Consider the following 27,607-nt stretch of genomic DNA (forward strand, 5'->3'; position numbering starts at 1 on the left):
CAAGGCCTGCCGCCGATGGCCAGCACCAAATGGTCAGCCATGTGAGCAAGCCACCTTGGAAGCAGATCCCCCGACCCTAACCCAGCCTTCAGATGACTGCAGCCTCGGAGAGACTGAGCCAGAACTGCCCTGCCAGCCCACTCCCCAACGTCAGACACACTGTGAGAGAAATGTGACAGAACTCTGACCTGCAAGACAGGAAAGGAAGTCTGCTGGGAGGCTTCTGGGAAAGAAGTTTTTTGGAAAGTTAGAAGGGGGCACAAGAAGGGATGTGATCTCATCAGGCTTTTCGGCAGTGGCATGTAAGTATGTGATGTTTGGAGCTCCTGCAGCCATCCTGAGACCATGAGGGGTTGAGCCTCAAGACAGATGCCAACTGTATGGTCAGCAGAGTAGGAAGATGGAAAAGCTTGGGTCACTGATGAAGTGGTCGAGCCACAGGATGAGCCAGCCCCAAGACAGCCAGCATCTGTACCTTTTGGAATGTGAGATAAATTGACCTGATTGTTCAAGCTCCTCTTCATTGTGAGAACAACAGTTATTTATTTATTTAAATTGTTAGTGATTCTCTCAAGGAATACCAGGGATTTTAGCTTATAAGGAATGGCAATGGGTACAGTTTTAGGGAGCCAGGTATATACTAGTTGCTTTGAAGACATCAGCTTATTTAATTCAACCCCTGGAAAACCCTCCAAGGTAGAAACTAACATCCCCATTTCTCAGATGAGGAAACTGAGGTTCAGAGGACTAGGACTTCTCTAAGGTCACACAGCAGGGAAGTGGCAAAGCTGGGCCTGACTGGAGTTCCTGTTTTGCCAACAGAGGAACACGACCCCAAGTTAATTTCTGGGCACTTCTCCCTACCAAGAGTATCATGCTCTCAGGTAGTGCAAATTGCATTTTACATTAAAAACGGAAACGGTAGCTTGTTAAATAAAAAAGAAATTTAAAGCATGCCAAGGTCAAACAGTGTTGCTATGAAAATGAGGAACAGTGAATGCATAAGTGCTTTGTAAACAGAGGCCACCCAGACCAAAGGGGCTGCTCTGATTGGCTAGCTTTCCACCCAAATGTGCCCCTCTGCAATTACTTACCTCATTGTAAAAGAAATGGACCGTGTGGTTGTTGAGTTTTAACGAAAGCGTTTTCAGGAACGATATATAATATGCCATAATCTCCTCATCAGAAAAGTCAAACTTATGGACAATGATAGAATTTACATAGTTATTAGAGAGCAAATAATCTAGAGGGAGAAAAAAAAAAACACAAAAGAAAACAGGTTAGTTAATTCATGCTGGAGGAAAGGCAAGCAGAGAAAGTCCAGGAACACGCAGATGACCATGAGAATGTATAAGTACTTGAACCAGTCAAGTTAATAGGGAGCAGCTTAACCTTTAACCAGCAAAGAAATCAGCCACCAGGTGTAGTCACTAGAAAGTTCAAGAGCAATGCCAGAGAAAAGTCGGGTCACCCTGCCTCCCACACCACAGAAAAGAACACTTGAGCATTTTCTTTCGTTGCTGGCAGAGTTCAACAAGAGAGCCGGGGGGTGGGGCAGACGAGCTGGTATTTGGGTATTTTCACAAACCACCCACGGATGAGGGTAAGCTGCACTGTATCTTATAAAAGCTGGCCCCATTTTGCCATCAAAAGTCACACTGTCACCCTCGAATGCCACAAAGGGCTCCGCGTGGTTTTTTCCTTCCCATAAGGCAACATGATTTCATAAAGGCCACTTGAGGCTGAACCTCCACTACCTGCCCAGCACCAGGCTGACTGCTTTACATTATCATTCACTGTCATGATGATGCTGCAGAGTGGGCCTTGTTTTCCTCATTTTGCAGATGAGTAAAAACTAAGGCTAATTACCTGCCCGAGGACACAGAGACAGTAAGTCAGAGATGGAATTCAAACTCAGGTCCGATGTCCTGTGTTAATACCATGCACTAATGGGGGCCAAGGATGAAAACTGGATGACGAGGCCCTGTGGGCACTGGAGCCACAGGAGAGCGGCTACCCCTGCTAAGCTCCCAGGGCCCAGCCCCTGCAGAAGTGCAGGCCCAGTGTGGTGAGAGCTTCCAACTGTGCAAAGGAAGCTGGAAAACACTGATCATAATGCTGTATCTTGGATGTTGAAATGTCAGCCACTAGATCAACTCATTCTGAAAGCTGTGCTGGCCAGTGAAAATGGGTCTACAGACCCACTGCGACCCATGGGCCCACTGTCTGCAATCTTGGTCTTGGGCCCTGGCCAGACACGTTATCCTCTGAGTCCTTACCAGACACCCTGCGAAGCCAGTGCTGCCATGCCCACTGTCTGCCTTTCGGGCTGCCAGCCTGTGAGCTCTGCACCATCCCAGCTGCCTCCCCACTGACAGGGAAAGGCAGGACGTGACCCACACATGTACCACGGGCAGACGCGGTGAGGCAGGGGAGCAGGATGGGGCACAGCCTTGCTACTCAAAGTCTGGTCGTGGGACCGGCAGCACAGGAGCTTGTCAGACGTGCGGAGGCTTGGGCCTCAGCCCTGGCCTCCCACTCAGATCTCTGGGAGGGCCCAGCACTCCGTGTGTTAAGAAGCCCTGCAGGGCTTCCTGTCATGCTCATATCTCAGAGGCACTGGGTTCAAAGGTAAACTTGGACCCACACTGCCTCTGTCACTTCCTAGCTGGGTGACCTTGGGCAAGACACTTACCTGCCCCAGCTTCCCTGTCTGAAAACAGGAACAAGACGACCTTCCTCGTGGGGCAGGGCATTGTGAGGATTAAAGGAGATAATGCACAAAAAGCACTGAGGGCCGGAGGAGCACAGAGGGAGCACCCAATCACATGAGCTGCCGCCCCTCATCTTCTCACTAAAGCTTGGAGATTCCTAACCTCCACCACCAGTCCTCCGGTTACCATGACTGTTGTCCTTGGGGGGAACAGAAATAAACCGTTAAGTTTTATTTGGTGCCAAAGAGGTACCTAACTTAGGCCAATCACAGTATACTGAAAAGGCTAGAATCACCAAACACAACACTAAGAGGCATCCAGGAGCGCGGGTCATGAGATGGGCCACAGCGTGGGCTGGGTGCTCCTCAGAACACAGTCTCAGAGCAGGCTTTGCAGGTAGGACGTCATGTCTGTAGTTTTCAAAATCTCCTAATTATAACAATTCCTGAGGTCAATCTTGGGGCCCACGTTAAGAGAGGAGGCAGTAGATCTGAAGTGGGGTCCTAAGAATTTTAATATGTTTAAAAATGAGGTTACACACACTATACAAAATCTATGGGATGCAGCAAAAGCAGTCCTAAGAAGGAAGCTCATAGCGATACAGCCCTTCCTCAAAAAAACAAGAAAAATCTTTAAAAAAACAAACAAACAAACAAAACCAACGTAACCTACCACCTAAAAGAACAAGAAGAAAAAACAAAACCTAAAGTCAGCAGAAGGAAGGAAATAATAAAGATCAGAGAGGAAATAAATAAAAGATAAAGAAAACAATAGGAAAAAAATATCTATAAAACCAAGAGCTAGTTTTTTGAAAGGATAAACAAAATCAACAAACCTCTGACTAGGCTCACCAAGAAGAAAAGAGAGAGAACCCAAATAAGAAAATAAGAAATGAAAGAAGAGAAATAACAACCGATACTGCAGAAAAACAAAAAAACATAAGAGAATACTGTGAAGAGTTATATGCCAACAAAATGGACAACCTAGAAGAAATGGACAAGTTTCTAGAAACATACAGCCCACCAAAACTGAATCAAGAAGAAATAGATAGGGCTTCCCTGGTGGCACAGTGGTTGAGAGTCCGCCTGCCGATGCAGGGGACACGGGTTCGTGCCCCGGTCCGGGAAGATCCCATATGCCGTGGAGCGGCTGGGCCCATGAGCCATGGCCGCTGAGCCTGCGCGTCCAGAGCCTGTGCTCTGCAATGGGAGAGGCCACAACAGTGAGAGGCCCGCGCACCGCAAAAAAAAAAAAAAAAAAAAGAAGAAATAGATAATTTGAACAGACCGATCACTAGAAGTGAAATAAAATCTGTAATTAAAAAAACAACAAAACAAACAAAAAAGACTCCCTGCAAACAAAGGTTCAGGACCAGATGGCTTCACTGGGGAATTCTACCAAACATAAAAAGAAGAACTTACAGTGATCCTCCTCAAACTCTTCCAAAGGACTGTAGAGAAGGGAACATTCCCAAAGTCATTCTATGATGCCACCATGACCCTGATACCAAAATCAGACAAAGACACTAACAAAAAAGAAAATTACAGGCAAGTGTCTTTGATGAATATAGATGCAAAAATCCTCAACAAACTGAATCCAACAACATATAAAAAAGATCATACACCATGATCAAGTTGGATTCATCCCAGGGTCACAAGGATGATTCAACACATGCAAATCAATCACTGTGATATACCACATCAACAAAAGAAAAGACAAAAGCCACGTAATCATCGCAGATGATAGATGATTAGATGCGGAAAAAGCGTTTGATAAAATTCAACATCCATTCATGATAAAAACTCTCACCAAAGTGGGTACAGAGGGAACATATCTCAACATAATTAAAGCCACTTATGACAAACCCACAGCCAACATGATACTCAATGGTGAAAAGCTGAAAGCCTTCCCACTAAATTCTAGAACAAGACAAGGATGCCCACTCTCACCACTTCTATTCAACATAGTATTGGAAGTCTTAGCCACAACAATCAGAAAAGAAAAAGAAATAAAAGGCATCCAAATTGGAAAGGAAGAGGTAAAATTGTCATTATATGCAGATGACATGATACTCTCTAAAGAAAACCGTCAAGACTCCATACAAAAACTATTAGAACTGATAAATGAACTCAGCAAGGTAGCAGGATACAAGATTAACATACAGAACTCTGTTGCATGTCTTTACACTAAAATGAAATATAAGAAGGAGAAAGTTAAAAAAAAAAAAAAGACAATCCCTTTTAAAATCATGTCAAAAAAATAATAATAAAATACCTAGGAATAAACCTGACCAAGGAGATGAAAGACTTATACGCTGAGAACTATAAAACATTGAGAGAAGAAACTGAAGATACTTTAAAGAAATGGAAAGATATCCCATGCTCTTGGACTGAAGAATTAGTATTGTTGAAATGGCCATACTACCCAAAGCAATCTACAGATTTAATGTGATCCCTATCAAATTACCCATGACATCTTTCACAGAACTAAAACAAATAATCCTGAAATTTATATGGAACCACAAAAGACCCAGAATTGCCAAAGTAATCCTGAGGGAAAAGAACAAAGCTGGAGGCATAACCTTCCCAGACTTCAGACAATACTACAAAGCTACAGTAATCAAAACAGTGTGGTATTGGCATAAAAACAGACATATGGATCAATGGAACAGAACAGAGATCCCAGAAATAAACTCACACACCTACAGTCAATTAACCTTCAACAAAGGAGGCAAGAAATACAATGGAGAAAAGACAGTCTCTTCAGCAAGTGGTGTTGAGAAAGCTGGACAGCCGCATGTAAATCAGTGAAGTTAGAACATACCCTCTCACCATATACAAAAATAAACTCAAAATGGCTTAAACACTTAAATATAAGACATGACACCATAAAACTCCTAGAAGAAATCATAGGCAAAACATTCTCTGACATAAATCATACCAGTGTTTTCTTAGGTCAGTCTCCCAAAGCAACAGAAATAAAAGCAAAAACAAACAAATGGGACCTAACCAAGCTCATAAGCTTTTGCACAGCAGAAGAAACCATAAACAAAACGAAAAGACAACCTATGGAATGGGAGAAAATATTTGCAAACAGTGTGACCAACAAGGGCTTAACTTCCAAAATATACAAACAGCTCACACAGCTCAATATCAAAAAAACAAACAACCAAATCAAAAATTGGGCAGAAGACATACAGATGGCCAACAGCCACATGAAAAGATGTTCAACGTTGCTAATTAGAGAAATGCAAATCAAAACTACAACGAGGTATCACCTCACTCCAGTCAGAATGTCAATCATCAAAAAGTCTACAAATAACAAATCCTGGAGAAGGTGTGGAGAAAAGGGAACCCTCCTACACTGTTGGTGGGAATGTATATTGGTGCAGCCACTATGGAGGACAGTATGGAGGTTCTTTAACAAACTAAAAATAGAACTAGCATATGACCCAGCAATTCCACTCCTGTGCAGCATATACCTGGAAAAGATGAAAACTCTAATTCAAAAAGACACATGCACCCCAATGTTCACAGCAGCACTATTTACAAAAGCCAAGACATGGAAGCAATCTAAGTGTCCATCAACAGATGAATGGATAAAGATGATGTGAGATAGATACACACACACACACACACACACACACACACACACACACACACACACACACAGAGGAATATTACTCAGCCATAAAAAAGAATGAAATACTGCCATTTGTAGCAACAAGGATGGACCTAGAAATTTTCATACTAAGTGAATTAAGTCACACAGAGAAAGACAAATATCCTATAATATCACTTCTATGTGGAATCTAAAAAAATGATACAAATGAACTTATTTACAAAATAGAAACAGACTCACAGACATAGAAAACAAACTTATGGTTACCAAAGGGGAAAGGGGGGTGGGGGAAGGATAAATTAGGAGCTTGAGATTAACAGATACACGTGACTATATATAAAATAAATAACAAAGACCTACTGTATAGCACAAGGAACTATATTTAATATCTTGTAAGAAAAATGAAGTTACATATATCACAAATCTAAAGCTTGATATATGTGAAAATGTACATATATATGAATCTTAAGTACTCATACCTGTGTGTGTGTGTATATATACATATATATATGTATATACACACACACACACACATCTCACAAACCTTAGGTGTCCAGCTTGATGAATTTTTGCAAATAAATACACCACCCAGATCAGGCAGTGCATTTCCAGCTCCCCGAAAGGTCCCTCACACCCCTGCCCCGTCAATACTCTCTTCCCAAAGCCAGCCCCTAGCCTAACTTCCAGCACCACAGACTCGCTTTGCCTGATCTTGAACTTCATATACATGGACTCATACAGGAAGCTCCCTCTGGTGTCTGGCCTCTTTCACTCATCACCACATCTCAGTTATCCATGTTGCTGCATGTGTGCTAGCAGTGCATTCCTTTTTCTTCCTTCCTCCTATATAGTATCCTGTTCCTTGAACAGTCCACAATCTACCCACCCAGAATCCACACCTGTAACAACCAGCCAGGTGATGCTGATGCCTCGAGCACTTCTTTTCATGCTGTCTTGCCAGCTGTGGTTGGCTGGGGATGAATGGGCTTGCCGGAGAAGGAATGTTAGCCCCACTGTGACTGGCTAGTGGCTGCCGGGCCACCAGGGGCACAGACGCCTATGCTGGCAGCTTGAGATGTGCAAGCTCGGGCTTCTCGGCTGCAGTCTGGAAGTGGAAGAGCCACACGCTCCCATCCTTCCCCAGCAGGGACTTTACCAGGGCCTCCACGACATGACTCTGTGGTTGATGAGGCCACCATGGGGGTGGCGGAGATGCCTCTATTAATCGACTGGGATTTTTCTACTACCCCCTTACTGTGTGGCCAGCTTTCTGTGGTCTCTTTTTATAATAAAACCAGGAGTCTATAAGTAATCTCAGGCTCTCAGGCCTTCTGTCACGTAGGTCACCAAACCCAACAGGCAACAGGTGCACTCGTGAAATGGCTGCTTGTAATAATGAAAACCCGGAAACCACCTAAACGCCCATGGTCACGTTAAATAAGTTATGGCCCAGCAAGACGCAGCTCTTAAACCAAACAAGGTAGGGATGCATGAACGGACAATATGAAAAATCTAAGATACGCTAGTAAGTTGGGAAAAATAAAACAAACAGCAAAATGGTATGTGTCCACTGAACTTTTAGGGTGAGATTCTATAGAACTTTTGCTTTCTACAGTTTTTTAATGTTTGATTTCTGTTGTTGTTGTTGTTTTATAATGAGGACATTTTCTCTCTATAATTAGAAAATAAAAAAAAAAGCAAAACTCACCCATCCTTCTCACCCCCATACATCCAAGTTCTGTAAACTGTGAGTAATTTCTGCTGCTTTGGCAGGCCTTATGAAAGCACTCCCCTGTATGGCCAGCAGCATCTGCCTGGGTTTTCTTATAGCACAGCACCCTTTTTAGTCCTAGTATAAGAAAGGCCACATGATCCAGAAAGCCCAGAATTTTCAACCCCCTCTTCAATCCAGTAGCCCTGGGGTTAGCTGGGTTATCAGAAAACATTCATTTGGGGGAATGCTGGATTTCATGATAAAACCAACTCTAACCGGACACTTCCACCTGCCAGACCCGATCCTACACTCTGCACACCCACTGTCACACTCAATCCTCAAACCACTCTAATCACCAGGTACTAGCATTATCTCTCCTTCACAGATGCAGAAACTGCAGCTTGGACAGTTCACTCCCCAGAATACACCTGGGGTGTTTGTGGCAGAACCAGGGCTCAGAACTGCTTGGGTCTGAGTCCATGGCCCGTACCAGCGAGCTGGGTCTTCCCCTCTCGGAGTTTTCAGAAACCACATGCAACTGATATCCAGGGTAACAAAAGCTGTTGGGAAACCACTCAGGGAGAGTGAGTCAACTCACATTTGGCAACTCACAGACATGGGGAAGCGTGTAAGGAGAGTCTCCTGGGACAGCAGCACCATCTAGTGGCCATCAGTCTGCAGCTCTTTCCTATCCCTCCCTCCTCCCTCCTCAGGAGGAATGCCACCATCTCTACCTCTCTCCACCCATCAAAAACTTTTTAAAACCTGTCTTGGGGACCTAGGGCCTGCCTGTGGCATAGACATTCCATCACTTGTCTTCTCTTCCCTGCTTCCTGCAGGCAGGGCCTGGGGCTTGGTGCAGTCATCTTGGAAAATAAAACTCGTGATCAAGCCCGGATGATTAGGAGCTAAACCAGGGTTTCTAACCCTCGGCACTGTTGACATTTTGGGCTAACTAATCCTTTATTGTTGGGGGCTGTCCTGTGTGTTGTCCCTGGTCTCTACCCACTAGATGCCAGTAGCACCCGCCCCCCAGGAACGTCTCCAGACACTGACAAATGTCCACTGGGAGCACAGTCACCCCCAGCTGAGGACCACTGAGCTAGCTCACCTGGACTGAAACCCATTCTCAATTCCTGCCTTGCTAGAGCTGTCACCTGGGGCCAGTGACTCAAACTCTCTAGGTGTTAAATGAGGGCACTGACAGCACCTGCCTCGCAGGTTGGTTGTTTCAGACAAGATGGAGGGCCGGGAAGAGGCTCTGACACCCTTGTCAGTCGGGCAGTGGGACTGAAGCAGGCAGGTCAGGGGCCAAAGCCACACCCTTCGGTGACTGTATTTGGAGATGCAGCCTTTCAGGAGGTAATTAAGGTTAAATGAGGTCATAGGGTGGGGCCCTGATCCGAGAAGACTGGTGTCCTTCTAAGAAAAGGAAGAGAAACCAGAACTCTCCCTCTCTCCATGTGCACAGAGGAAAGAACACATGAGGACACAAAGAGAATGTGGCCATTCGCAAACCAGGAAGAGAGGCCTCACCAGAAACCCTGATGGCACCATGATCTTGGACTTCCAGCCTACAGAACTATGAGAAAATACATTTCTGTCGTCTAAGCTGCCCAGCCTGGGTATTTTGCTATGGCAGCCCAAGCACACCAAGACACACAGTAAGCACAGACATTCAAACAGCAACGCGAACGCCACGGCAAACGACACGCAGCTGACACTCGGAGGTGCAGAGGCAAGTGTCAGGACTGTCCTTACAAAGTGAGGTCTCGTGACTGATATTCTCGAAGAGGATGTTCAAGGTCTGCAGCAGCTGAACGCACACGTAGCGGCCTGACTTCTGCCGCAGGATGTTCAAGAAGAAGACGAACATGTTCTTCTCCAGGAAGAAGCTGGGGAGAGAATGGGAAAGTGTCAGTGGTCTGCTTCTACACGTGGAAATGCATGTCGTCCTCTGGTTGCACGCCCAGCACACGTGTGTGCACCCCAACAAAGGCATCCGCAGAGCAGCCAGATCACACCACCCGTGTGGCCTCAGCTTCTGCGATACCCAGCTCCCACGATGCTGTCCTCCATCAAGAAGAACGCGACCTTTCAGACTCTCTTCCCGGAACGTGAGAACAGTGCTGATTCTGGGAAGCAGTGATTTCTGACAGAGTGGGAAAGATCTTTCCCGACTAAATGATTACACAGTGACCTACCTACACTTATAAACCCAACAAGCAGCATTTTCCATCCAATATTTTATAAGCTCAGTTTTCCTCACTAAAGCCTCTTTCCTTTGCTTTCATAGCTTTGAGTGCTCACCAACAACCTGGGAACCAGAGTAATTCCCTACAAAGGGGTAAGATCATGCTGAATATTAAGAGTTTGGGTTTCTCAATTAACAAGTTTGTCATTTCCACATCTAGGGTATGAGAACTGGAAGGAAAGAGAAGGTGCTGATGTGGTCATGGGACCCCAGCTGGTCCCCAAGTCTGCTTTGCCCTTTTTGTCCTGGACGGGACATTTGTCTACATGCAGCCTGGGGGCAATGACTTTGGGAGGCACACATTGGCTCTTTTAGTCTTGAAATGCAGACCCCCTAATGCCTGTCTTTAAAGGAAGAAAATGACGTTTCTAGTTTGGTGTTCTCTGTATTCACGCTAAGACCAGATGATCTCTCATCTGGGATACTCAGAACAATTCCCGGCAGTCCCGTGGGTCTGTTGGTTGACTCAGTGTTGGGTCTCCCTCTTCCCTCTGCTGTCAAGTGGCAGGAACATGGGCCTGGCACTTGCTCAGTGCTGCAGATCTTCTGTTTGAATCCATGAAAGGGTAAATGAATAAATAAATATGACCTTAAAGAGACCTCTAAATTATTTTCCAACTCTGATTCTGGGAGCCCGTGTGCCTACAAACGCCATCCATGTTGATCCCCAGAATATTTCATTCATTGGACCTATCGTGTCTTCCTTTGCGGCAGGTTGTACAAAGCACTGACTCCCAAGTATCACCCAACAAGCTCACTGCAGCCCAAGACCGACTTGGGAACTTGTTAAAATGCTTGTACCTACATCTTGCCCAGGGGTAGATTCCGTAGGTCTAGTGTGAAATCCAGGAGCCTGGATTTTTAAAACTCCCTAGGGTAGTAAGGGGCTCCGTGGAAAAGTGGCTAATTCTAGGGCTGGGGCAGATAAAATGCAAGATGAGCCTGGAGCACCTCAGAGTACCAGAAAGTAAGGAAGTGCTCCAAAAACCAAAAGGATGGGGCTGAGGCAAAGGGACACAGGAAGCAGCCTGAAAGAGCTCCTAGTGCCTGAAGCTGGAACAATGCCAGCAAAAAAATAAATAACGTAGTATTGGATTATAACCCAGAGGATAAAATAAATATCCATGAGTCCATATTGATATACATGTGCCTTGCAGATACTGTGTTTTTTTTTACAAATTGAAGGTTTGTGGTGACCTTGTGTTGAGCAAGTCTATTGGCGCCATTTTCCCAACAGCATTATTTTTTAACTGAGGTATGTACATTGTTTCTCAGACACAATGCTATTGGACACTTAACAGACTACAGTACAGTGTAAACGTAACTTTTATATACAGTGGGACACCAAAAAAATTCATGTAACTCGCTATACTGCAATATTCGCCTGATGGCGGTGGCCTGGAACCAAACCTGCAAGATCTTCAAGGGATGCATATAAATAAATAATTGAATAGATAAATAAATGAGGAGAAGAGACAAACCTTCCACGAAGAAGAATTTCAAACAGTGTATGTAGATACTCCCCCCTTTACGAAGGTGGAGCTTAATTCCCACGCCCCCAAGGTCCAGGTGGGCTGAACTTAGCAACTCACTTTCGGAGACTACTGTAGGGGAGGGGGAAAGAGTAACTTTAAAGTAAAAAAGCCTGGCAGACACCACCTGAGCCAAGTGATCAGGTTAACCTCTCCAGGAATCATGTGGATATCAGGAACGCTGACATTCTGGGATGGGAAGGACACTTCCCCTCTGTGACACTCTTCCCCAAAATTCCCAGGCTAATCGGGAGTGAAACCCAGATTGGGGGACATTCTACAGGACAGCTGGTCAGTACTTCTCAAAACTATCAAGGTCATAAAAAACAGGAGAAGACTAAAACACTGTCACAGACCACAGGACACTGGGGAGACGCGACAACTAAAATGACTGTGGGTGCCTGGATTGGGATCCTGGAGCAGAAAGAGGATGTTAATGGAAAAACTGATAAATTCCAAATCAAGTCTGGAGTTGATGTAATGGTGATGTTTTAAGAAATGCACTCTAGTCATATAAGATATTAACAGGGAAACGGTGTGAGGGGTAAATGGGAACTTTCTGTACAATCTAAATCTAAAATTATCCCAAACTTAAAAATGGATTAAAAACAAGCTCTCTTGGGGCCTCTTTGGGGCAGTGATTTAAGAATAACTGGGCCTCTAAGAGCTCGGTAGTTTTTCTAAGACGACGGATGGACTCGGCCATTCTAGTAAAGGTGATGTGGTTTCTAATCTTTAACCCAAGGGTCTTTCTCATTTCCATAAACAGATATCAAGCAACCAACAAATAGTAAATTCCCCATGGATCCTGAAAGGCAACTAGTCCCGTATATGAGCAACACCTATTTATTACTCGTGCTTTCCCTTGGGGAACTCAGCCAGTGTCACAGGCCTGCATTTTAAACAATTTGCATTTTCCACAAGTAGCTCCATATTAGCTAACCTCGCTGACGAAAATATAGAGCTATCCAGAAAATCACAATATCTAATAAGAAGCCAGGTTGGAATGGAACACCTGTATTTGTTTTAAATGTGTTTTTTAAGTGGCCTCAACACTTATAATTGAGATTATTTTATATAAAAATAAAATCTGTGTTTGGTGGTTGTCATAACCCTAATCCTTCTGCACTCAGATGCTGGGACAGGTCTGTTGAGGAAAGTAGTTCATGGGTTACGGTCTTTGCTTTTTAACTGTCCAATAGGGACACCCTTTTCTTTAAATAAATTTATTTAGTTATTTATATTTTATTTTTGGCTGCATTGGGTCTTCATTGTGGCGTGCGGGCTTTCTCTAGTTGCGGCGAGCGGGGGCTACTCTTCGTTGTGGTGCATGGGCTCTAGGCGCGTGGACTTCAGAAGTTGTGGCACGCGGGCTCAGAAGTTGTGGCTCACGGGCTCCAGAGAGCAGGCTCAGTAGTTGTGGCGCACGGGCTTAGTTGCTCCGTGGCATGTGGGATCTTCCTGGACCAGGGCTCAAACCTGTGTCCCCTGCATTGGCAGGCGATTCTTAACCACTGTGCCACCAGGGAAGTCCCAATAGGGACACCTTTTAAAATGATCATTTGCTAACATTTCTTGAGTGCCTAACTCTGTAACAGGCACTGGGCAGGGAACTTGCTCTCTCTCACTTAAAGATGAGCAAACTGAGGCGGGCCTGAGACTCTTCACCTAGGAAGTATGAGAGTGAGGAGAAATCCCTCCATGGGCTCTAGGTGTGAGCCGTTTGACCTTGAGCATAAAAAGCGGTGGGGATGAGGATAAGGATGGGCATGAGGATGAAGATGGGGAAGGGGATGGGGATAATGATGGTCCTCTACCCTCGGGTAGTTGGGAGACTTAGAAGGATTATCTCATCAAGAGCTCAACACTATGGCCACCCATCAGTAAACACAATCAACGTTAGCCCTTAGTGTCTCCACCTGGGGAAGGGTCTTTTCAGTTCACTTAGAATCTAACTACTCAAGACATTTTCTCCTTCCTTTGGGGGAGATAATCAGACATTACTTGGAAAATTATCCATGATCTTTTCAAATTTTTCTAGGGACACTGTTTTCCATAACTTCCCCATTTTCAGCAGGCCTTTTTACAGTGTTTCAAGGACATTTTAGAGAGACAGAGAGAGAGACAGAGAGGGAGAGAGACAGATATCTGTGCAGGACCAAATTGGCATCAAACCCTGACATCATCAGGAATGACTCATGGTACACATTTAGAAAATTATTCAAAGGAAGAAGAAGAATCAAAAAGCAAAAAACCAGAAACCCTTACTCAAATACAGAGCTGTCATTCTGATCCCCCCAGATCAGAATCTCGGTGATGGATCGGATGGTCTCCACCAGCAGGTTCCTGTTCTGTTCTGTGACGGTGGTGTTTTTGGTCAAAACGTGGTACAGATATCTGAGAGAAAGGAAAAGAAAAGAGAACTAAAGGTTACCAGTTGAAATGTAAGCCAAGCTCAGTGACCATTAGCAACATTTTAGGGACAATTTGGCTGTGCTTTTTACAGACACAGTTGTTAGCACAATTCCCATTTAGAAGAGACATAACTCACCACCCGAGAAAAATGGCAGACAATGCTTCGAAGTGTTCAATAACCAGGGACACACCAACCCAAACTGAGGCAAGACTGTCAAGCTTTTGAAGACAACCATCCTCAAACTCCAGTGTGTGCAAGAGAATGACCTGGAGAGCTGGACAAAGCGGGGCCACTGAGCCCACCGGAGACTCAGATTTAGCGGCACTGAGGGAAGACCAGGCATCGGCCTTTTTCACTCTCCTGGGTGATTCTGACGCTGGCAGAGCAAGTGGAGACACACGGCTCAGTGCCAAAAGCCTAAGACCCGCTGCCTGGCTGATGCAGAGATCAGACGTGGAGTCACACAGCAGGGAGGGTGGTCCCAGAGCCAGTGGCTGGGGCACAAATCAGGTGCCGTCATGATCACCCTTGGAATGCCCTTAATCCCCCATGAAGCACAGAACTGATGGCTCAGATGAAGCAGGTGGCTTGCAGTTCAAGGGCACAGCTCTTATTTGCTGTGTACAGAGTAAAGTGAAGTGGGTTTGAGAGGCGATGGCCATGTATTCAATACTTCACCCACCTGAATGTGCAGGGACGGGCGGGCCCGGCCTAGTCCTGAAGGCCCTCTGCCGCTGGTGAGGGCAAAAGCCAAAGAATCGCAGAGGCCGCTCCTGAGCGGTGTGGGGACTAGCAGCCTGGCCGATGCCCTGGGAGCGCCACCTGGCACGGTTTTAAGAGTGTCTCCAGGGCCGGCAGACTGAGGCAACTTCAGCTGTCACGGCTTGGGAAGGAAAAGGGGGCAGCAAGAGGGAGTGACTCAGGAGTATTCACTTCCCGACTTCTTTTCTGGCCACCTTCAGTTTGGGGGTGGGGGACTGGCGAGAGAAAGGCAGGGAAAGGCTAGATAGGTCATACCATTGACGATCTCTAAAAATGGGTAGCGTGTAAAGAGGTAGAATCTTGCAAATGGAACCACAGGGGCCATCTGCTGCTTTAGGGGGTTTTAGTTATCAGTGCTTGTGCTGTTTGTCTAAAGACACACTATAATCATTTTTTTAATCATTTAGTTAATCTAATTAATTAAAACTACATGCAACTTTTAACATGCAGTAACTAGCATAGCTCTCCCAAAACAGAACTCTCTAGCACCTGTGCCCAAATCCACCGGCAGGGCTGTGTGTGGGGGGGTGAGGCCAGTGGTCCCCTGTGATTAGGTGACTCCACAGCACTGACCCACCCTGGGATGAATCCAGGGGACCCACTCATGAATCTACATCTCCATCCTGCCTCGACTGCCTCTTCCTCAAAAGGCTCAAAGAGCAGAGTTTTTCAAACTGTGGTTCACAGGCCTCCTACATCAGAATCACCTGCTTAAGGTGCAGATTCTGGCTTCCGACCCCGGACTCCCAGAATCTGAGCCCTGGGTGCAGGGTCCCAAATCTGCATTTTGAAGGAGCTCCCACTCTTGTTTCAGAGCAACGGCATCACTCACGCCATGGCCGTCAGTGACACTGCCCATGTAGTGAACAGTACGCCCCCCACCTGCTGTGACAGGCGTTGTTGGCAACATGGGGAGAGGCGGATTCTCCCCAGTCTGGTGTTTCCTTCTGCGTAGAGGACAACATGCATTATCACCTCACTATCACACTCCTGGCCCAGGAGGCAGCAGCCTGGGTAAGTGGGTCCGCTCTGAAGACCCCCAATAGGGATAGGAGAGGTTAAAATCTTGACGATCAGCCCTGACTTCTATTCACTGTGCTTTCTGCCTGAAATACCCTTGCTGCCCTGACCAACCAGCAAACTCTTACTCATATGTCGAAACCCAGCTCAGGCATCTCTTGGTGAAGCCTTCTCTCTGGCACCTCTGTACCCATATGCATTTGCTGCTGCACAGACCACCCTGATTGGCAATGATCTGCCTCCTTTACTAGACCTGAGCTCCTCAAGGTCAGGAACATCATCTTATTGATCTTGGTGACCTCAAAAGACTCCAGAATGTCTGGAACACAGTAGGCGCTAAATAAATGCTGAATGGGGGAAGGGTAGGGGACCATCTCCATGAATATGAGGTATATCAGAGCATACAAGACCAAACATAGTCAAGGGGCCAAATGCCAAACACAGCAAGTAGTGGAACAGAGCGGTAGTGAAGAGTTCAAACATTTGGAGTCCAGTAGACAGACCTGGGCTTGATTCCTGGCCCTGTCTCTTCCTATAAGTGGCCTTGGACAAGGCACTTCACCTCTCTGGGCGTCAGCTTCTACAACCATCAAGGCCTCCTTGCTGGACTGTTCCAGAGATTTGATGTGATACCACATAGAAAGAGCTGAGCATGGTGCCTGGCACACAGTAAGCGCTCAACGGATGCAGGGCTAGCTGCTGCTACTATTATTATAAGGTGGTTGTTATGAGGGGGGCTATTAAAATCATTATTACATTATACAAAGAATATTCCAAGAAGGTAGGAAGGAGAGATCAGGCTGGATCCAAACAGTCATGAAAAGAGGACTTCACTGCAGGAGTTATGGGAAGGTCCAGAGAAACCAGAGCAGGAAGTGGAACGTTTGGTATTAGCTGGGTGATGTCAAGCAAGTTACTTAATCTCTGTACCTCAGTTATCTCACCTGTAAAATAGGAGAGGCAATAGCACCTAAATACTTTAGTACCTACCTATCATGGTGTCGTTAGGAACAAACAAGTAAAAAGGTAGACAACTAACCTGGCAGTTCCCGTGGATGACACAAGTGCTGGCTATTACTGTTATCATTGCCTTCACTAAATAACCCCTCAAAAAAATTCTAGTAACTATGAGGAGGCCCTTACAGACAAACCCAGGGTAAGGGGAGGGTGTTAAGTCTTGAAAAGAAGATTCTAGGCGCTCCCATGTGCGGTGCATGGCCTACATGCCTGGCCCTGTGTGCCGGCCTTCCTGTGACCCTCACACTCGCAGTAACCTGGGGCTGTGCACATCACTAGCACGGCACAGGCCAGGACAGGAACTGAGGGACGCTCGCTCAGCAGCTCATCTGCAGCCAAAGGGCAGAGGCTGGCTCAGAGGGCTCCAGCCAATCCCCCACCTCGGCAGGGCTTAATGCGCTCTGCCTTTCTCAGTGGCGCCATCTGCTGGCATGTGGTGATGCCGCACCAGGGTTTCACCGCATGACCACGCACGAAGTTGGGTGTCTTTTCACATGTTCAGAGCCATTTAAATATCTACTTTTGTGAGGTGTCTGTGAAAGTTTTTTGCCCATTTTTTCTAGGTAGAGAGCCTTTTTCTTATTAATTTTATGGAGTTTATGCATTCTGAATACAAATCCTTTACTGGATATACCTATGGCAAACATTTTCTCTGAATGTGGCTTGCCTTTTCACTCTCTTTACAGTGGTCTTTCGATGAGCAAAAGTTCCTAATTTTAATGCGGTCCAGTTTATCAATCTTTCCCTTGGACAGTGTTTTTTGTATCAACCTTAAGACATCCTTACCTACCCCAAGGTCATGAAGAAATGCTGTTTTCTTCTTTTAAAAAGTTACTATTTTACCTTTCACATTTTGACTTAGAGTACATTTGAAACTCATTCTTGTGTATGGTGTAAGATACTGGCCAAAATTCATTTCTTCCATATGACTATCTAGTTGATTCAGCATCATCTACTGAAAAGGTCCTCATTTCTCCAAAGCACACCGATGTCACTGTTGCCATTAATCAGGTGACCACGCATGGGACTCTTTCTGGATGCTCTAGTTCCACTGATCTATTTGTTTACCTTTGTGCCAACACCATGCTGTCTGATCACTGTAGCTTTATAATAAATCTTGCAATGTGATAATGTAAGTCTTCCAACTTCTTTCCTTTTGTTTTTCTTTTATTATTATATTGGCTATTCTTGGTCCTTTGAATTTCCATATATATTTTAAAATCACCTTCTCAATTTCCACAAAAATACCTGCTAAGATTTCCTTTAAGACTGCCCTAAACCTATAGCTAAATACAGAGAGAACTGACATCTTTTGGAGAGTGTAACATGATGACATTTACATTTCCTTCAAGGTTTGCTGGATAGGGGGCTTGCACATCTTTTGTGAGATTTATTCCTAGGTATTTGATGGGTTTTTTGATGCTGTTGCAAATGGGAGTGTTTTAAAATACTCATTTTCTAAATGTTTGTTGTTGGTAGATGGAAACACCCGCTAGATCTCAAGCTCTAAATTCCCACCGCACTGGCTCATCTTTTTGCCCTCACGATGCCCTAGCACACTGTTTCAGGTAATCTTTTTGGAAGAGACCCTCAATATATGTTTGCTTAAATGTAGTGGGGGGAGAAAAGAAAGAAAGCTGAATGGATTAAAGATTAATATTTTAATGCTGCGTCTAATTCCAGGACTTTGGAAGCTCAAGTAATTCACTACCTCAGAGATACTAATATAGTTTAATAACTTTCTGGTCTTAAACGTAACACTCATTTTAGAAAGGTTGGAAACCTCAACAACAACAAAAAGAGAAACGGCAATTGTCAATCATGCCACTGCCCAGAGATGACCACTGCTGGAGTTGCAATCTATTTCCTTGGGTCTTTTTCTTTGCTATGGATATTAACATAGTTGAGCTCATGCTGTATGTCCATTACCATGCCCATCTTTCTTCCCACCTCTGGCTAAAATAAAAGCATTTTTGTTATTGGCAACTGTTCTCAAGCATCAGTAGTGACTACGTAGTACACCACTAAAAGGACGGCACAGCAGTTCCTGGGCATTAGATTCCTAATCGTTCAGATGATCAACAAGCTAACAGCCATCTCTATGTGCAAAGCTGTGTTCCCTATCTAGATAAGATTCCAAGGACAGTGACAGATTTTTCTCTTACAATGATAGTAACTGCTACAATGATAACATTTTCTCTCAAACTCTATGTGTGTATATTTTTACCATCATCATCATAAAAACAGTTGCAGCCTCCTGGGCTTCCCTGGTGGTGCAGTGGTTGGGAGCCCGCCTGCCAATGGAGGGGACACGGGTTTAAGCACTGGTCCGGGAAGATCCCACATGCCGCAGAGCAACTAAGCCTGTGCGCCACAACTACTAAGCCTGCGCTCTAGAGCCTAGAGCAAGCCTAGAGCCCATGCTCCACAACAAAGAGAGGTCACTGCAATGAGAAGCCCGCGCACCACAGCAAAGAGTGGCCCTCGCTTGTTGCAACTAGAGAAAGCCTGCGTGTAGCAATGAAAACCCAACGCAGCCAAAACTAAATTAATTTTTTAAAAAATAAATAAATATAAAAACAGTTGCAGTCTCCTATTGCCAGGCCCTGTTCTGAATGCTTCAGATGTGTTCACTCATTAAACCCTTACAACAATCCTGCAGGGCTGATGATCTGGGGAGCTGAGGCTCTGGGAGGCTAGGACCCACCCAGAGTCCCAACACAAGGACAGGGCACCCAGGCAGTAACCCCGTGCTTGTAACCATTATAGTACAGAAGATGCAAACAATGAGTTAAATACTTTTATTAGCCAAGCATTTCCATGAAGTTAAGAATGCCTAGCACACAAGACAACCAAATAAACAAACTGAAAAGGCATGACAACACGTATCAGATCTCAAGATAAGTGCTTATCACTGACCCTTATTCCACTTTATTGGAAGAGAGCCGGCATTATCATATCTCCAGAGGAAGTTCTGCAGAATGTAGAATCCCAATTTCAGACTCTTGCACATGAGCAAACTTTACTTTGAGAGAAAAGCTTAGGAGTTTGAAGCACCTGGAGACAGAAAAACTGCAGCCTGTTACCAATGTGCAACCAATACATTAGAGGCTCATCACCAAGGACCACGGACTGTAAACAAATCCTTCCTCCACAGACTCTGCTTTCTCAAGAGACTCACTTATTTCACAAGTTAAACCATTACAGTTAATAATAATTATGTCCACTTCAGAGACAGACATACTAAATTCAAATTCATACAAGTTTTATGACTTGTATCATGTCTCTTAGGATGCTCCCATTGGAAGATACTGAAACATGCGCAAGCTAGAGTGTGAGGAAGGATAGGGCCTAAGGGGACTGGAAATCCATTCCCCCAAAGCACACCCCCCAAATAACAACGTCTGGGGTGAGGGGACATGGAGCCTGTGTCTGTGTGGCCTCCTCAGCACCAGGGAAGACACCTCCCAGAGGGTCCTACTCTGTGTCCCGAAAACCTCCATTTGGTCAGGATCCAGCCCTCTGGCCAGCAGGACAAGGAGAAGCTCCCGGCAGGGTGGAGGCGGACTAGAAGACTAGCAAAAGGTGTTAAAGGCAGTGCTTCTCCTGATGAATCACCCCTGAAAGATGTCAAACTGGGCCAGCGAGTGAGGCCGGGACTGAGATGCTGAGGTGCCGGGGAGCCGGCAATCACGGCGAGATTGCCGTAGCAGGGCTTTCAGCCCTAGAAGAAGTCACAGCTCTGGCACAGGCGCGGTGCCCAAACTGGCAAGAGCTGTTAGGAACTGCTGTTAGGAAAAGTCAGGCCAGAACTCGCCTCTTTCATTCATCCTATGACGAATTCTTGTTGATCTTTCACTGCGTGCTAGGCCCTGTACTGGCATCTGACAATTTCCACGTGAACAAGCCACCCAGGCCTCTGTCCTCACAAAGCTTACGTTCAAATCTGGGAGAAGGAAACAAACATATATTCAAGTAAGACCATTTCTGATAGCGAAAGGTCATGCCTGAGGAACCCTGGCCAGCTTCCTGGGGATCTAACTCACAGGTGGGATAAAGCTTGAAGAGCCCAGAGCACCCACCAGCTGGTCTAACTCTTTGGCGATGAGAGGACCTTATGATGACATGTTGAGTGAGACGGTGGGAGCAAGAACAGGAGAAGCTGCAGATGACAGTAAAACTTCTTGTTGGCTTAAGTCACCAGGGCAATTTTTATGAAAGAATTGTTTAGGTTTGTTTTGTTTTGTTCTGTTTTTTTGTGGCCATGCCACGCAGCTTGTGGGATCTTAGTTCCTGGACCAGAGATTGAACCCGGGCCACCGCAGTGAAAGTGCTGAGTCCTAACCACTGGACTGCCAGGGAATTCCCAAGAATTGGTATTTTAAGGATACAGTTCGGCATCTGGAGACAGCACAGATGCAGACAGGTGAGGTGTGTGCAACAGTGAGTGAGAGAAGGACCATCAACGTGAAATGGCACAAGAAACACTCCTGGGTTACTGCAGGCACTACCCTCACGTACTATAAGACAGAAGCAGCCCCTGAGGGGACGCTCCTCCAATCCATTCTCCAAACTTCGGCCAGACCACAGCACACGGCTCCCCACTGTTCTCAGCCTAGTGTCCAAATTCCTACACAGAATTTACAAGGCCCAGTGGGACCTAGGCTCTGTGACCTCTCCCGCCTCATGGCTTTGCTCTCGGGCCCTACACACCCCCTTGCCCTGTGTCTCTCTCCTGCAGGCTTCTCAAACGCTGTTTCCTCTGCCTGCAGCATCCCCCCTTCCAGCCTGCCCCCTACTGCCTGTAACAACCACTCATCCTTTATGTCTCCATGTAAATGGGTGTCTGCCTACCAAGGATGCTCCTGGCTCCCCAGCTGGGGTTAGAGGGTCTTCATCTGTGCTCCCAAGCTTAGATGGGTGGGAACAGTCTGGAGTGCTCTGATGGCCTGGGGGAACTTTAGACTTGACATAATGGATGCGTCGTACTCACTATGAGTGATACGATGAATATGACACTCTAAGAAAATGAATCTGGCGATATTGTACCCCAAGCTCTAAAAATAATCAGTGCTATCTTAGGCAAAAGTTGAATATACCAAGAGTAGGTGAACGTCTGCCTGCTGGGTATACATTCCTCTTCTCCCTAATTTTCCTACGCTGAACCATCCCTTTCTCTCATTCTCTGTCCACTAGCTTGGAAGGAGCTGATGCCACCCTGACTCCAGGGAAGGGCCACTTAGAGTACCCCATGCCCCCCTGTCACAGTAACTAGCTCAGGGGCGGGCATGAGACCCCAGGTTTGTTCAATGGTGCTCATTTCTGGACTTCTGCTGGCAATATTAAGAAAAGAAGCTCTCTTTTTCCCAGGGGTTGCTAAGCTGATATGATGTAAGCCTGAAGCATGCTGAGAATGACACCAACCCAGAAGAAAGCGGAGACAAGAACTGGAAAGAAGCACATACAGACAGCTTCGTCTGAACACTGAGACGCAGCCATGGCTTAGCTAGGACAGCCTGCTCAGTGGCAAGAGCCAATCAGTTCCATTTGGGGCTTAAGGCAATTCCAGCTGGGCTTCTGTCACTTAAAACCAAGAATCTTGACCCATACACAAAGGCGATTAGAATTAAGGCAACAACACCAAGAACCTTGACCCATACACAAAGGCGATTAGATTTAAGGCAACAACACAACCCAACACCAAGAAAGTTCTAGCAGTTTGTGGACTCGCAGTCCCTAGTGAAGGTGATGCTTCAGTAGCAATCAGGCAATTCCATCAGTCAAGGTTTCCGCTTGTCAATGTCACAGCCTTGCCACTAGTCTGGGCAATAAACCACCCATGATGTGTAGCAAATGACCTCTTACTATTTCAATCTGCCTCAACTAAATCACTAACTCCATTCAGTAGACAGAGACCACAGTACACAGCTTTCTATTAATTAGCAAAAGTAAAACCCTGTCTTACAGCAAGATTCCTTTACAGTTTGAAAGCCAGGAATGTTATGAATAATGTGGTTCAAAAGGGGTTTCCAGCTGCCCGTACTATCTTCTCAGTTGTTCTGTAAATCTCAAACTGCTCTTAACAGTAAAGTCTATTTAGAAAAAAAAAAAAAGGAAGAGGGTTCTCAGATGCTTTGTGTGCCCCCCTCCCAAAACTGTCAATTCTAAATTCGTTTAAGTATCTTAATCTCTCCTCTGTACCCACATTGCCCTAGGTCAGGGCAACAGTGTATTAGGAACTGTCACTTGTCACTGGTAGAGTGACCAATTAGTACTGGCTGCCCAGGACTTTCCCAGTTTTAGCACTGAAAGTCCCACGTCCTGGGAAACCCTTTAGTCCCAGGTGCCCCGCAACGGTTGGTGGCTCTCTGTATCAGAGGAGGCCCAAGCCCTGTTCCACCTCCAGCCTTGTGTCCCATAACCACCAGCCCCACCTTGACACTCCACAGACCCCAGGGCCGTGTCCACACGGTGGCTCCTGCTCATCCTTGACAACTCTGCTCTGGTTGCCTCCCCCAGAGGGCTTCCAAGAAGGGTTCCCACAAAGCCCTGAACCTACGGTGATCCCAGCACTTGTCATACCACAGTCACTGGCTCTATGGCTATCTCCCCCACCAGCCGGCGAGCTCCCTCAGGGAACGGGCTGTTCTGTGCCCAAGCATTGGGGTGGGCACTAGCTGTTTATGGCACTCTTTCCCAAGTCGCTTTGGGATCTTCTAAGCCCCCCTCCAACACACAAATCGCCAGGTTCTTCAGGCTACAGTGTGGATTCAGCTGATCCACCAGATCCAGGGCAGGCAGCTCTGGTTTCCAAAAAGCACCCAACAGCCGTGTGACCTGAACAATGAACCTGGGCAGTTCCCAGGATACTTCAAAGGAACCTGAGAACCTTCACCATTCCCTGGCTGGGCAGAGGGCGAAGATGGCCATTGGGCAGTGAGACTCAGCCAAGTTGAAAGTCTTCCCAAACTGACTTTTAGGAAATTTTACTCAAAAAGACAGTGTAATGAGTGCAAACACTGAAGTCAAATCCTGGCTTTGACACTTTTCAGCTGTTGTCACCTTGGGCAAGTGACTGAACCTCTTTGGACCTTAATTTCCAGGCTAAGAAATAGAAACAATAATATTTCTGACAACTCCTAAGACTTATGAGGACTAAAGGAAATAACACACAGGAATTCCTTAACAAGCACCTGGCACCGAAATGCATTCAATAATTACTAAAGTAATTTAAAAGGGTTAGAATCAGGCAGAGTTAGGTGAGAGCTTGCAGGTACCTGGATGCTGGCAGCAGGCCCAATCTCCTTTAGATATCTCTCCTCCCCTTCTCGGCCTCATCCACCCACTCTCTAAATTCCTGAAATCTCTAAGCCTCTCCCTTTCCCGTCCAGCTGCCTTCCCATTTAAGATTCCTGTTTCCCTACACAGCCCGGTGCTTGCCCTAGGCCTCTCTCCTCCCCATGTCCTCTCTCATCACCACCCCCAAAAACCATTCCTTATTACATAATGATCCCTCCTGCCGCCCACTCTTTGAGACCCACAAACATTTATTAAACACCTGCTCCATGCTAGAAAGGACACAGCTGAGAATTACAGCACCCCTACCCCCAGCCAAATGAGAAGCCCCCATCTAACTTCCCTCCCACCAACACTTTCCAGGGGCCCCTGTCTTCCTCCTACTGTTCCCTGCCCGCCCTCTCCATCCTTCTTTCCCATTAGTAATCCTGAGAGCTCCTTCTGGAAATCAGCCAATTTCTTACCACCAAAGGTTTGCTTACTCCCCCACTCTCTCCCCCCACCCCTCAACACTGTATTTTCTTCCCTGAAGTCATTCCCTCTTCAAAGGTCTCTATTTTCCTTCACCTCCACCCCGCCCCCCCGCTAAAATATCCTAGGCTCTGCCTGCATGCTCTGCACCTCTCCCCGATTCATTAATTTTTTTCATTCTTTAAGTATCTATTGAGCTCCTACTGTGTGAGAGGCTCAGAGCTAGATGCTGGGAATACAGCTTTGAGCAAAACAAGCCATCTCTGCCCTCCGGGAAGTACCAGTTTAGTAGCAAACAGAACAGCAGTAAAAAAACAAAACAAAACAAAAACCCACACAGGATAATTGCAGATAGTGGAGATTAATCAAATGAATGAAATCTAACAGAAAGGAATTGAGGCAGGGGAGGCACTTTAGGTAGGGTGGTCTGGGAAGGCCTTGCCCAGCTGATAAACACTGCTACCATTATTGGCCACCAACTGTATAACAGACACTGGATCGATCTCTTTCCACACACGATATTACTGAATCCTTGCACAATGTTCACCATTCCCATTTGCAGATGAGGAATCAGAGGCTCAGAGAGGTGAAACAATTTGTCCAAGGTCACAAAGCCATTAAATGGTGGAATCAGGATTTGAATGCCAGTCTAACTGCAAAGCCACTCTGTGTACTCCTGCTTCCCAGGACCACCTTTGCCACCTGCCTCCCTCGGAGCTCTACTTCTGACGCTTTAGACTCCCCTAAGAAACTACTTTGTTTTTTTGTTTGTTTGTTTGTTTGTTGCGGTACACGGGCCTCTCACTGTTGTGGCCTCTCCCGTTGCGGAGCACAGGCTCTGGACGGTCAGGCTCAGCGGCCATGGCTCACGGGCCCAGCCGCTCCGCGGCATGTGGGATCTTCCCGGACCGAGGCACGAACCCGTGTCCCCTGCATCGGCAGGCGGACTCTCAACCACTGCGCCACCAGGGAAGCCCACTAGTTTGTTTTTTAATTATTGTTCTTTATTGAGCACTTGTAGAAGCTTCCAGCTTTACGTACATTCTCTGACCCTACCCTCAAAACAATCGTAGTAAGCAGGTGCTCTCACTATATCCATTTTACAACTGAGGAAACTGAGGCCTAAATTCATCCACTTAAGTTCAAACCCACATCTGTCTGACTCCAGGATCCAGACCTCTGACCCGTAAGCTGTCCAGCCTAAGAAGTACCACCCCGGGGAAGCTTGGTGCCCATCATCCGGCCCCAGCAAGACCGAAGTCTGCATCCGTAAACCGAAATCTCATCCCCTTACTTTACAGATGGGGATACTGAGACTCTGAGAAGCGGAGCGACTTGCCCAAGGTCACACAGAGAGGAGCTACGGGGTCAGGGTTCGAACTCAGGCGCCCTATGTCCAGAGCCCTAGCGCTTAACCGCCGAACAGCCTTTCCCGAGCGCCTCTCTCGGCCCTCCGCCTCCGCTCTCACACTTCCCAGCGCCCCCGGCCAGGGGCTATGCGCCTCCATCCCCAAGTCCAGCCCCGCGGCCTCCCCCTTCTGCCCCCAGTACACTCACTTGAGGTGGTCCAAGGAGTGGATATTGCGGGAAGACTTGCCATGGCCCCCGCCCACCCAGCTCCGCGAGCGGCCAAACATGTCGGCGGCCCCGGCCAGTCGCTTGCCTCACGGTCTCATGCCCAAGCGGCCGAGCGGCCAGGCGCCCGCGGCGGCGGCACAAGCGGAGGAAGCAGCGGCTGAGGTGCTCGAGAGACTGCCAACCACCTTCCCCCCCGGCCCACAGTCCAGCACTGACATTCAGCCGGAACCGGCCCTTCGACCGCCGCGCTTTACGGCGCCGTCACGAGGAACGCTGGGAAATGCAGTTCGCCCGCGAGGCCCCCGCTGACAAGACTCTCCGAAGGAACTACAAGGCCCGGAGTGCATCACGCAACTTCAGGCCGGCGACCTTGGAAAAGAGGCGGAGCGAGAGGAGGACAGTCCGCAGTATCTTAGGGATAGGCGGGAATGGGAAACCTATGGGCGGAGCCCTGAGAAACGAATCCGTGAAGATTGGGGAATAAAAGTTACCACAATATTAACAATTATTACCTTTATGATAAGACTAAGAATAGCTGTTGCTTGGCGTATGCCGCGTGCCACTGCCCTAAGCGCTTTACATATATTGTTATTTAATTCTCACAACATCCCTGTGAGGTGGGTACTGCTATTATCCCCATTTTACCCAGGAGGAAACTGAATCACAGAGGGATTGACTTGTCCAAGGTCATACAGTTAATAAGCGGCAGACCCAAGGTTCAAACCCAGGCACCCTTATTTTTATGCCCCAACAAACGAAACTTCACAAAACCGGTAACGTCTTGGTTTGTCCTCACAGCCTTTTTCTTTTTCTACTTCAATTAAAAAATAAATATTGAAAGGCCTTCAAGCAACAATGTACCAAAACTGAATGTCCTGTGCTTTCAGAGCATTTCTCTGGTCTTCGCCGAAAATCCATGCCATTTCCAAAACAACCACACTTATAAAAATAAGGAAACACACAGCTTCCTACACCAGCCAAGAAGATGTATCTAAATTTCTCTCCTGTATCGGGAGTGGGAAGCTCCATGGAGGCGATACTGCCCTGTTCACCATTCATTCATCCATTCATTCATTTCTACACCTCACAGTTATCTAAGGTCCACTGTGTCCCATTAACTGTTCCCAGGACAGAATTGGGCTAAGGGTCAATATTCTCCCCAGTGCCTAGCACAAGGTTTGGCATATAATAAATGTTCAACAAATATTGTCA

At 46.5% G+C, this 27,607-nt stretch overlaps 1 protein-coding gene across 8 annotated transcripts in view; it reads right to left on the reverse strand.

Annotated features, from left to right (window-relative positions):
* Positions 1 to 26,683, reverse strand: part of CLEC16A (C-type lectin domain containing 16A) — a 210,307-nt gene extending 183,624 nt beyond the window's left edge. For 4 of the 8 annotated variants that reach the window (XR_003435087.1, XM_027117401.1, XM_027117407.1 and 1 more), the window contains exons 1-4: positions 26,375 to 26,683; positions 14,104 to 14,232; positions 9,811 to 9,944; positions 1,095 to 1,243 (exon numbers count right to left, since the gene is read on the reverse strand). Coding sequence is in view for 7 of the 8 variants with exons in the window: in XM_027117401.1 (XP_026973202.1) it covers positions 1,095 to 1,243; positions 9,811 to 9,944; positions 14,104 to 14,232; positions 26,375 to 26,454 (492 nt within the window). In the remaining variant the exon portion in view is untranslated. The remainder of the gene's footprint in view (positions 1 to 1,094; positions 1,244 to 9,810; positions 9,945 to 14,103; positions 14,233 to 26,374) is intronic. The other 4 variants (XM_027117404.1, XM_027117403.1, XM_027117405.1 and 1 more) reach the window with 3 other exon arrangements.
* Positions 26,684 to 27,607: the final 924 nt, after the last annotated feature.

The sequence above is a fragment of the Aethalodelphis obliquidens genome, unplaced genomic scaffold, assembly GCF_003676395.1.
Source record: "Aethalodelphis obliquidens isolate GAN/ISIS:26980383/991018 unplaced genomic scaffold, ASM367639v1 scaffold18, whole genome shotgun sequence".
NCBI classification, from domain to species: Eukaryota; Metazoa; Chordata; class Mammalia; order Artiodactyla; family Delphinidae; genus Aethalodelphis; species Aethalodelphis obliquidens.